The 12,195-nt window shown below is 36.2% G+C and overlaps 1 protein-coding gene across 2 annotated transcripts; it reads left to right on the forward strand.

Annotated features, from left to right (window-relative positions):
• The first annotated feature begins 351 nt into the window (after positions 1-351).
• mRpL24 (mitochondrial ribosomal protein L24) lies at positions 352-10,963 on the forward strand. 2 transcript variants are annotated; one of them, XM_071683367.1, is made up of 7 exons: positions 352-491; positions 620-755; positions 2,315-2,487; positions 2,753-2,884; positions 4,028-4,121; positions 7,342-7,502; positions 10,260-10,963. In XM_071683367.1, the coding sequence occupies exons 2-7, from the start codon at positions 660-662 to the stop codon at positions 10,357-10,359; spliced, it is 756 nt and encodes a 251-aa protein (XP_071539468.1). In that variant the 5' UTR covers positions 352-491; positions 620-659; the 3' UTR covers positions 10,360-10,963. The 2 variants fall into 2 exon arrangements, with proteins under 2 accessions (XP_071539468.1, XP_071539469.1); XM_071683368.1 differs by having other exon boundaries at positions 402-491; positions 639-755.
• Positions 10,964-12,195: the final 1,232 nt, after the last annotated feature.

The raw sequence follows: 12,195 nt of genomic DNA on the forward strand, positions 1-12,195 counted from the left end.
CTGAGGGATGATGAAGATTAGGCGGGTATTATATACTACCCAGTCCTTTTGATATAAATATGTCAATGAATATTTCAGTTTCAAGTGAATATCTGTGACCAGTTCAACTTTCGAACGTATGATCAGCCAGTCAACACAAGCCAGCGACTGATCCAGCTAGTCAGCGTCTCAATCACCAGCTAGTTCACAAAGGCTAATGAATGCCTCCATTACCCTTCCACTAAGCAGGCTTATCTATCAGCAATGGGCGAACATAAGCCATCGACCTATTCTTACGATCAGTAAAGCCAACATAAACCAAGAAACAATTCCAGAAAATCTAGCGACGGTGTCAATCAGTAGCGACTTGACAAGCCAGCGAATATCCCCTGAAAAATGATGTACCTATTATCAGGTAGTTGACAGAAGTCAGCGAACAGTATCAGCACTCAATGCAGCTAGCGATCACTTTATTCTGCAGCCAGAACTGTACTTTTGGCGTAAACAAACGGGCAAGGGGCAGATTATTGTGTAAGGAGTTTACACATACAACGAATTTGACTCTCATTGATGTATTTGAGTCTAGAAAATAAGAGGGGTGACCTTGACATCTCATTTATCGTTGTGTTATTTATTTCAGCAAAGTACTATCGTTACAGTTTAAAGGTGAATAGATAATCATGCCCCGGTTAACAAGCTTATTGAAAACCGTGTCTGATATGACAAAGAAGACTTCAAATCTCCCTGAGAAGTACATAGAAAGAGCTATGGAGCAGGTAAGCTAATAAAGATCCATTCAACAGGGGCCGAAGTGTTACTAGCGGCTTAAAGGACAGTAGCCTAACAAGACATTAAGCTAAGCGATTCAGGCCAACATTCCCTTAATTAACCTTCAGATTTAACGTCAACATTATGTTAGGATAGGATGAACATCGGTCAGGATTATTGTTCCTACATTGTCCATTGGACCACCTCTCCTCTGAGGTGAGTGTCCTTTGGGTCTCCCATAGCACTATGGCTCGTGTTGTTCTTATCAAGCTGTAAAACAATTTTTCTACATCACTTATCAGCAGATCTTGTATATTGTTTGACGTAGTTTTAATACTTTTTCTTACCTGACAGTTTCAAATTTTGTCTTGATATTCTAGTTAGCAAAACATTTTAAAAGATAATCAACACAGGGTATTACCCCTCAACTCGCTTTATATAAACGTTATTACTTTATTTTCTATGCAGGTAAACTTTTTTTTAAAAAAACATCATTATGGCATGTTCTTATGGTGATGTGAAATATGATTGCTAAGATATGAAGTTTATGCTAACAAATTATTCATCTTTATTTCAGAATTGATTTGAATTATGATTTGTGTATAAGTGTTTGTCATCATGTTTCTTGAAACAGTCTTGTACATTTTAACCTCAGCTTCAGGGAAATAACAATGATTTTTCCTGTTTTTGTTAGAATGCTATAAAATGCTATAATTTTTTTTCACAAGGCATATTTTTCAAGTCATTCAGACAGCTAAGAAAACATGTCTCTGTGAAGAATAGACAAGTCTAACTGTTGGCACTAAATAATGGACAGGTACACTGAGCATTTGGCCTATTAGTTACATTTATATGCTTTATCCTTTAATGATTTTTCATCTTTTTGCATTGTTTTTGCATAAAAGTACCAAAAAAGACAGTGGTAGAAAGACCTTGAATGATGAAGAAAGTATTGAAAAACAGAATTTGGTTAACCATAAGAAGTAGGGTTTTGGAAGGGATCTAAGTCTGTTATGGTAGCGGCAGAGTAGAGTCTATATGAATACAGATGGAATAGTACTTAATGGGCAAAAGAGATGGCATTTAGTGATTGCATATGGGAAATGAAATCGGATAGTATTGGAGTTGTTGAATCAAAATTTACCAAGGAAGTAGGCAAAGATTTTGTGAATCTTCAAATCCCTAGTGTTTACATTGGCCATTAGGGCAGTGGTGTAAGTGGCTTCTCATCATGGTGTTTAAATATGCGTTAGGAGCACATGAAGCTGACAACTGAAAAACTGTATCCTTATTTTGTATCCTTTTACGTGTATGTCATTATGAGTTTCTAGGTTTTATACTCTAAATATCTTGATTTCCTTTTGTGTCATCAACTCATTTGCACGGTATCGTCTTGACTCACATGGTTGATGCATGCATACTAGTATACAAAAATATGAGAACACCTGTTGATGCTTTACCGTTCTTACCCATATTTATCATACAAGTTGACAGAAGAGAGTGTGTATTTTTATTGTAGCAGGCCTTGAAAATGAGTTGATAAAATACAATATTTGATTCTGTATAGGTTGGATGGCAAACTCCAAAAGCTATACAGTACAGGCAAACAGTGGTTAAAAGGAAGAAGTATAGATTTACCACAAACCGACCTTGGACACATCAGTTTCAACAGCAAAACCAACCTGGACATCATCATAAGAAAGTGTTTGTAGAACCTGTACTGGAATGGACATTCTTCAAGTAAGTGTATATTGCTGTATATGCAACGTGTGGTATTTTTCTCATCTAAACAGAATTTTTCTTTGTATAACTCAGTCTTTATTCTCCTCCCACGGAAATGATTATGTATGAGGTAAGCATTGAGATTTGACATTGGATTTATCATTCATACCAATCTAATATGGTCTTGACAGATGTCATTAATCCAAAGTTCTCTTAACCCTGGAATCTTTTTTTTTACTAGATCTTATACATTAAGCTTTTTTTATGTATTCTTGAATTTCAGAGGTGACCGTGTGCAAATTCTAGAAGGAAAGGACAAAGGCAAGCATGGTTTGGTAAACTATGTTGTTCAGGAGAGGAACTGGGTGATGGTGGAAGGCCTTAACTGTCATTACCGCTGTATTGGTAGGAAAAAGTGAGTATCTTTTGTTATTTGTGGAATATCATTACATTTACCAGTGCAGTTTGAATATGAATTTTGTCATCTTTTCATACTTGTTCACTGTTTGAAGAAAGTTGGTGATGGGATGTCACTCAGGAGATTCTGTTGGGAAAGCTGTAAGTTTTTAAGTTGGTGTTATTGAAGGTGACATAGAACCTGTCTAAGAATGGAGCATATTCTAGTGGATTGTCAGATAGTTTTACACACTGTTTTAGGGTTTCCCATCCACATTGAGGTATATTCATAAGTCAGTTTTTGCTGTATGCTACATAATGATGTAAAAGTACAAAAACTTATGCAGTTATCAAGCAAGATTAGTATTGGTAATTTCTATACTAAAATAGTTTTATTTGATGTTCTGGTGTAAATTGATGCCAAATACGATTTCTTAAATCTAATATTTGTGTGTTTTTTGACAATAATGTTTAATGATTTATATTTTTTCTAATTTCTTGACTGAATTCTTATCTTTTAAGTAAGCTATCTCTTTGTTGCACTGAGATTTGCACTGATTAATCAAATAATTTTAAGTCATAAGATGATCAGTACACCTGTAATAAATGCTGAATCTATGGATAAACTTCTTCAGCATGGTATCTGAATAGAGTAAATTTAGCATTTTACATGGGGAAGAAACAATCACCTTTTGAAGGTACTTAGGTTACCATTTAGTTACTGTATTTTTTCCAGAGCAAAACGATCATTTGTGTTTATTTCGTTGCATCTTGGTCATGTTTTCATTCAGGATTGAGTCTCAGAATCAAGCCATATTCTCCGAACTTGTATGATTTGTTTCCTTGCGCTACCTCGTTAACGTGGGAGACAGCAACAAAGTATAATAAATGGATAAATGAAAATATAATATTTTTAAGAATTTTAATTGGAAATATGTTGTTAAATCGTAGCTGTTCAATTTTCATTCATGTGATTATCATATTGATACCTTGAGATTTGCTTATTTTCAGGTCTTTTCATATTTTCAGGTGAACTTAACAGGTGATGTGCCCTTGACCCACCTCATGTATATTGACTTTGTAGATGGGAATGGAGTCAAGGATGATAAGTGGATGACTTTTATTATGATATACTTATCTTACAAGAATTCCAACTTTGCAGAAATTATCCAGGTATGATGGTGAAGAGTGAAGCACCTCTTTTGGTGACAACACAGGTTGCTCTTGTTGATCCCTCAGATGATCAGCCAACTCAGGTATGTTGCAGTTTGGCTACAAATTCTGTAGTCATTTTATATCTAGATGAATGGTAACCAGGATATTTTTATATGATTCTCTGCGGGATGATGTTAATTCAGTAATGTTTTTATCTACCATTAGTTGATTGGAACCCACATTAGAATTATTGAAGATCTAGATATTCTGCTTTTAAATTATATCATACCAATGCCTTTCGATTTTTTTCCTGAATGTAGTGGGCCTTGATTTGTATGCTTAGACCGTGCAGTATTTCTGTTCCCCAGTTACCCTATGCACTGTCACAAGGTTGTTTCATGAACAGACAGACAGTGGTTTCATTTACACACATCCAGTCTCAAGCTGTCTTTTTGATATGTATTGAAACTTGAGACTGCCATTTTCAGCCAAGCCCAGCATAGTACTCCATGATGTACATAACAGTTTCATATGACCTGGTTCAACCCACTGAGAGCCTGGTCGTCCCAAAGTACCACTTCTTAAAAAGTAATTCCATTAAACACATGCTTCTTAACTTCCTGACTGTGCATTCCATGATAACCCAAAGCCTTTTTGTTACCATATTTCAAGTCCTTGGTCTTCCTCTGCTTTGAGTGTTGACACTCTTTGTATGTCTCTTTTCACTCTTCCTTTCCTTATGCCTAAGCGTCTACAGTGCTCCATGGTTGGCTCTTAGGATCAGAATGTGGTAATTGCCTCACTTCTTTTGCCAAATTTCAACATCAACCATTTCATCTCTTATTTTATTGTTATCCTTTGTCGCTGTCTCCCGCATTAGCAAGGTAACGCAAGGAAACAGACGAAAGAATGGCCCAACCCACCCACATCCATATGTATATACATACATGTCCACACATGCACATATACATACTTACACATCTCAACGTATACATACATATACACACACAGACATATACATATATACACTTGTACATAATTTATATTGTCTGCCCTTATTCATTCCCGTCGCCACCCCGCCACACATGAAATGACAACCCCCTACCCCCGCATGTGCCCAAGGTAGCACGAGGAAAAGACAACAAAGGCCACATTCATTCACACTCGCTCTCTAGCTGTCATGTATAATGCACCGAAACCACAGCTCCCTTTCCTCATCCAGGCCCCACAGAACTTTCCATGGTTTACCCCAGATGCTTCACATACCCTGGTTCAATCCATTGGCATCATGTCGACCCCAGCATACCACATCGTTCCAGTTCACTCTATTCCTTGCACACCTTTCACCCTCCTGCATGTTCAGGCCACGATCGCTCAAAATCTTTTTCATTCCATCCTTCCACCTCCAGTTTGGTCTCCCACTTCTCCTCGTTCCCTCCACCTCTGACACATATATCCTCTTTGTCAATCTTTCCTCGCTCATTTATTCTGTGACCAAACCATTTCAATACACCCTCTTCTGCTCTCTCAACCACACTTTTTATTACCACACATCTCTCTTTACCCTTTCATTACTTACTCGATCAAACCACCTCACGCCACATGTTGTCCTTAAACATCTCCTTTCCAACACATCCACCCTCCTCCACACAACCCTATCTATAGCCCACGCCTCGCAACCATATAACATTGTTGGAACCTCTATTCCTTCAAACATATCCATTTTTGATTTTCTTTCATAATGTTAAATATTTCCCACGTGAGTGTAGTGATATTCAGAACAGATGACAGCCTTAGAAGATAAGAGATTCTTATATGGCTGTTTCTTCTGTTCCTTCTTTTTGAAAGCAATACTGGAGAGAAAGATTTCCAGCCTCACATTCCTGCCACTTTTAAGAGGAGATATGTAGTTAGTGTTTATTCTCCTTTATCCCCAGTGATAATTATAATTATTATTATAGTAATAGTAGTAGTAGAAGCATTGTTAAGGAGGATACCCAGGAATTATCCTCTTAAGAATACAGTTGTGTTTCTTATCAATAATAGTAACATTGCTTGACAGTGGATATTCATTAGATAATGAGATGCATTATGGAGGTGGGTGACATTATTGTTATTATTATTAGTAGTAGTATTATCATTAATCATTTTTCATATATATTTGCTTTTCACGTGTGAGGTGGCATCCAGGAGAGACAACTGAGCCTTTGAGGAGGAAAGATCCTAGTTTGGTTATTTCCTGTGTTCCTTCTCTTGGAAAGTAAAACAAGATGACAGGATTTCCAGCCCTCATCTTCCCAACCCTAGTCACTTGTGACACACATCTGATATGCAGACAGCATTCTTTCTCCCCTATTTTATTATTTTTTATTTATTTGCTTATCATACTTAATTGCTGTTTCCTGCATCAGCGAGTTAGCACCAGGAAACAAAGAATGGCCCATCCACTCTTATACTCGTATAAATACATGAATACCCATACATGCACATTTTCTTTTCATACTGTTTGCCATTTCCCACGTTAGCAAGGTAGCATTAAGAACAGAGGACTGAGCCTTTGAGGGAATATCCTCACTTGGCCCCCTCCTCTGTTCCTTCTTTTGGAAAACTAAAAACGAGAAGGATTTCCAGCCCCCCGCTCCTTTCCCTTTTAGTCGCCTTTTCCGACACGCAGGGAATACATGGGAAGTATTCTTTCTCCCATATCCCTTGGGATACATGCACATATACTTATCAACATAGACATGTGCATATATACACATATACATATTCATACTTGCTTGCCTTCATCCATTTCTGTTGTTATTATTATTTTTATTATTATTATTATTATTATTATTATTATTATTATTATTATTATTAGGGGGATTGGCAGCAGATGGGGGATAGGTGTTGGTGCATTATACACGACAGCTAGAGAGCGGATATGAGCAAATAAAGCCATTCATTGTTTTTCCTGGCCTTAACTTGCAATGCAGGAAATGGCAAACAAGTTTAGAAAATATTTCATCATTATTATTTGATGTGCTGTTAGTGGGCTGAACCAGGGCGTATGAAGTGGTTATGGGAAATTTCTTGAAAAGTCTACAGAGCTTGGCTGTGATTATAGTGCATTATACAGAACACCTAGAGATTGGATATGAGTGAGTGAGGCCATTTCTTCTCTATTCTTGTGCTACCTCACTAACACAGGATGTGGCAGACAAGTATGAAAAAATATTATAATTTTTTCATACATATTTGCCATTTCCTGGCATTTTCCCTCTTCTATGTTCATTCATTTGGAAGGAGATTATTATTATTTTTAATGTTTTCTCTCAGGCTGAATGGCGGTTTACAGAAGAAGGAGAAAGAGTGAGAGTCTCTACACGTACAGGGAGAATTATTCCATTGCCCAAGTTGTCAGAAGAAACGGTAGACTACAAGACCAAGTCAACTTATGTAGAGCAAAAGAAAGACACAACTGCTGATGATCTAGCACGGTAATTATTGTCCATTTTTCTAAATTTTATGCTCATCTTAATGACTGTTCCGGGAAGTAAAGAAACTTAAATAAGAATGGCTTCTGCATTTGCCGTGTCCATAATAGTTGTAGTTAATAATTACCATCATCATAAGTACATGACAGAAATTAATGGAAAGGACAGAAATGATTGGAAAGGAAATGATGAGGGAAAGAGCAAAGGGAGTTGGATGATTAGGTAAAAAGTAGGTGTTCAGAAAGGGGATAATCCAAACGATGATGTGGCTTTGTGTGAGTGTTAAGTGGAAACGTCTCGTGTATGGAGCATCTGAGACATTGTGTGCTAGATGTGGATTTGAAAAGTGTTACCTTCGAAAGTGAGATTTATCCTTGGAGACTCGCTCCCTTTTGACCATCATGAGAAATGTGAAGCTGGTAGTGCTCACTCACTGGACTCAACCACCAAACAGCAGATTGCTTAGGCCTTTAGCATTACAGCCTGGAAAGGTGTCACTAAATTATCTTAATCTCATATATTTATACTTGCTTGCTGGTGCTGTTTGGACCTGCTAACTGTTGCTTTGCTTCAGCTCACACTATCTTCAGTTTCAGAGATATAAGATAATTGTTCTTTTCATTTTTGCCTGTTCATGAGTTTTCCAGTGGTATAAATCACAAGTACTTTGTTGTGCATTAAGAACAAGAATACCTGAAGACACCACCATTGCCAGTATCACAAAATGGAAATGATCTTAGATATTGTTTTGATGGTTATCTTTGTCTATATCTCCAATGCCCACTCCCTATGGGAGATCCCTGAAGTGGGTGTCCATGTCAAAAGAATCTCCATAACTGAACTCCATTGCCTTTTCTTAACCTTTAGTGTTTAGTGCCTTACATTTACCAGGCCACTGGCAAAGGACAACTGTAGTGCGGTGTTATGATGGTCAGCCTCATTAGTAATTTTTGCTGTTTATTTGTTTTAATGTTTTTAGGTGCAATGGTTCTTGATTTTTTTTTAACCCCAGAAGGACCCTAATTATATGTGTTACTATATGGGGACCCAAGCCAAACTTACACAGGCTTCCTTTTCCCACCCTTATTTTAATTCAAAGTTACCTTGTTTTTGTTATTTAAAGATGCCCTTATTCACAGGCAACCATATTTAGTACTGGGAAAATGTTTTGGTGAGTCAGTTACTGAAACACATAAAGGGAAGGTACAGCCCTGCAAATCCCTGATAGGTGAGATAACTTATTTCTGCAACAGGCATTCATGCTTGCTATAGCCCAGCAAGTTGTATTGCACTTATGAAACTGCTGCTCATATTGAGTGGAAATACACTGCCACTGATCAAAGATATGTTTCCCTTTCATTAGTGTTGTTGATGTTGTATGTGAGGAAACATTTGCTCAAAGAATATGGTCAAAAACTTACTGTCTCAAACTCAAGGATATGTAAAGTAATAAGGATAAACCAAAGTGAAAGTAGGCCTCAGTATGATTATTAACTAGCTGAAACTAAGCTTCAGGATTCTATGTGAGAAGGACATGTATTTATAGATAGGGCTATCGAATTTAAGTCAAGTTTGATTATCCTTTCTCTTTACAAGTCACCCCTGCATCCCCATCTTGAATGTTGTGTTTAATTTTGGTCATCCTACTTGAGGAAAGACATAGACAGAATTTAGAGAGTACAGAGACAAGCTTCTAAGGGAATTCCCACACAGAGAAACAAATCCTGTGGGGCCGATTAAATAACTTAAATCTATTTAGCATAGAAAAGAGAAGGTTAAGGCTTGGGTGATCTGATACAAACATTCAAAATTATCAGAGGCTTTGATAACATTGATTTAGCAAATTACATAGAGACAGATTCATCTAATTTCCCTGGCAGTAATGGTTACAAACTCTTGGGCAAATATTTTCCCCCAAATGAGGCAGAATACCTTCTCTTAAATAGGATTGTTTACATATGGAATGGCTTATTAATTAAAGAGGTTGAAAGTAGTACCATAAGCATATTTAAGAATAGAGTAGATAAATATTTCACTTCAAATATACTACTTAGATTATTTGTGCCTCCTTAGCAATATCAAAAGTTTATATATTTTTTCTAGATGTGTATTTATGTCTCTTCCTGTATCACTAACAGTCTTGAAGGGACCAAGTGGTCAGTTGCTGTTTGAATTCTTTTGTATTCGTAAATTGTCACCATAGTCCTGTATTAGGAAAATAATAAAGGAAACAAACTGTCTTCTTCCAAATATTATAATTGCTTTCAAGTATATGGATGAGAAAATATTTAGCAATCTGTTCATATCCTACCTATGGCCAAAACTAGAATAGCCTCTTCATATTTCGTCACTACACCTAAAGAAGCACTTATAGGTAATTGAGAAGGTCCAGAGAAGAAAAACAGAAATAGTACCAGAATTATAAGAGCTAAGGTATGGGAAAAGGCTGAAAACTTTAAATTTGCCCACCTTGGAAGAGAGAAGAGTGAATGGTTACCTGATCACAACCATTAAGATTTTAAAACATTGATGTGGACAGTGAACAGTTCTTTAAGAGATATAAGGATAGAGCAACCAGAGGATGTAAAATGAAATGACCAAGAACTTTGTTTAAAAAGATGTAAAGACATACTTTTATAAGTGATGGATGCAGTAGTGCTCTAACCATCATATCTTATTACTAGTATATAATATCAGTGCAGTAGTTGTTGATACACTAGTTGTATTGTTGACATTACTATATTTTATTTTCATTTGCAGCATCACATTTGAACCAGAACTGAAGACGTTTGAAATGGATATTGCTGACAAAATGGGCATTAAAGAAGATAGGTTTCCTTGCAAGACATATTGGTATTGAGTATTGAACTTAGAAGTACTGTATATATTTGTATACTAAGGTCCCTTGCCTACCAGAATTTTGATATATATTTTTAAGATAATGTAAAGCATTTTACCAACTACGGCTTCAAGTTATAAGTATCCTTGATGTTTCATAGCCCATTCCAAATTTTACCCATGCATTGGGCAAGTGTCTTATGGCTACAGGCCACTTATGACTCAGCCCAGGCAGCAGATCACCATATCAAGAAAGAGGCTGGAGAAGTGTCATAACCAAGTGGTGTTGCTAGGGATAGCATTGAGGTAGCCTTTTATGTGGTTTAGCTGGATGGCTGCTTTGTTGGAGTATGGGGGTGTGGCTTAATTGATGACATACTGCTATTACTTTACTGTTTTTTACATCGTTTTTAACTACATTTAGAGAATAAGTATGTTTTTGATGTAAAACAAGCTTATTTTCATCTGTGAAGTGCTCATTATAGGACTTAAAAGGCATGGGTCTCAAGGGTCATTTTCCATAGGCAAGGGACTTCTGTATATTAAAATTAGTAAAGCTGTTAATTTCTTTGTTGTATATATTATCTTGCCAAGTGTAGAATTTGACAATTAAATTTATAAGGGTTTTGTGTGTTTTGTACATTCATGAATCTTCATAACATTTTTAAGGTAATGAATATATAGAGCAGTAAAATAAAGAAAAAAGGAAATGGGGAAACAAGTAGACCTCTATATGAGCCAAGGATTGCAGACACAAAGATATAGGTGATGTGAATGATGGTATTTTTGTAAACATGGATATCCTATATCACTGCGGCAATCTTTGGGGAGTTAATTTTTTCTTACTTTAACAAGGTAGTTTCAAGACATTTGAGTAGCGACCTTCTTTGCACATATTCATCCATCAGTTTAATATTGAAATAGAAAAAAGTAATTCATGGATATCAAAATGTAACTCTTGATATACCATTTAATCTGTAAGCACATAATATTAGGGAAACAGGTATTGAATGGGAAATTGAAGAGATTAGGTCTAAATCTACAATATTCATAGACCAAAATCTTTGTTGGTATCATCCATACTTGACAAATTTAGCTCCTACATTCTGTATTCGACTAATATGTTATAAGAATTTTTCCAGGATTCGTGAAAATCTGCAATTTTTTCAGTTGTGATGGTTCTTAAGATTTGTGCAAACCTAAAAATAAAGGAAGTGGCAATAGAGGATTGAAGGAAGCTGAAGCCATTGATCAGTTTCTACTTGAATATCAGAATCCACCTACTCCATTTAGAAAGACCACAACTTTATTTCTTGGTGATAGTCATCCATTTCTGTAATCCCTGCGTGTCTTCAAAACTTGGTTTGTCTATTGTTGAATGTTTTATATATAGGCCCTACTGAGTATCTTCATGGCCATATGGTTACAAACTTCCCTTGCATGCAGACGAGATGAATACTGCCCTTTATAGAAATGGCTTTTGCATACATATTTTCAGTATATTGTCATACTCTTTTCCTTGTAAGGTGATTGGTTATATTTGAAGTTTCCAGTTACTAAAGATGAGCTAATCAGAAATGAGTGAACACAAATCCCTGGCAAATTAATCAATTTTGGTAGGTTCCCCTGCAAATCTTTTGTGTTTGCCAAGTTAAAGTGCATGAATTGAATGGAAGATCTTACATTTAATTTGATGATGAACCATGTGCCATTCCAGGTAGTAAAGATAAAGGAAACTAAAAAAGCAAAGGAAATTGTTAATTCTGTGAAAAACAAATGGAACTGGGCCTGGTTTTCAAATAAAGTTGTGGCTGACGCTGGCAAAATATTGTCCAAATTAAAATGGGTAAATAGTTGT

The sequence above is a fragment of the Panulirus ornatus genome, chromosome 36 (genome assembly GCF_036320965.1).
Source record: "Panulirus ornatus isolate Po-2019 chromosome 36, ASM3632096v1, whole genome shotgun sequence".
In the NCBI taxonomy this organism is placed as follows: Eukaryota; Metazoa; Arthropoda; class Malacostraca; order Decapoda; family Palinuridae; genus Panulirus; species Panulirus ornatus.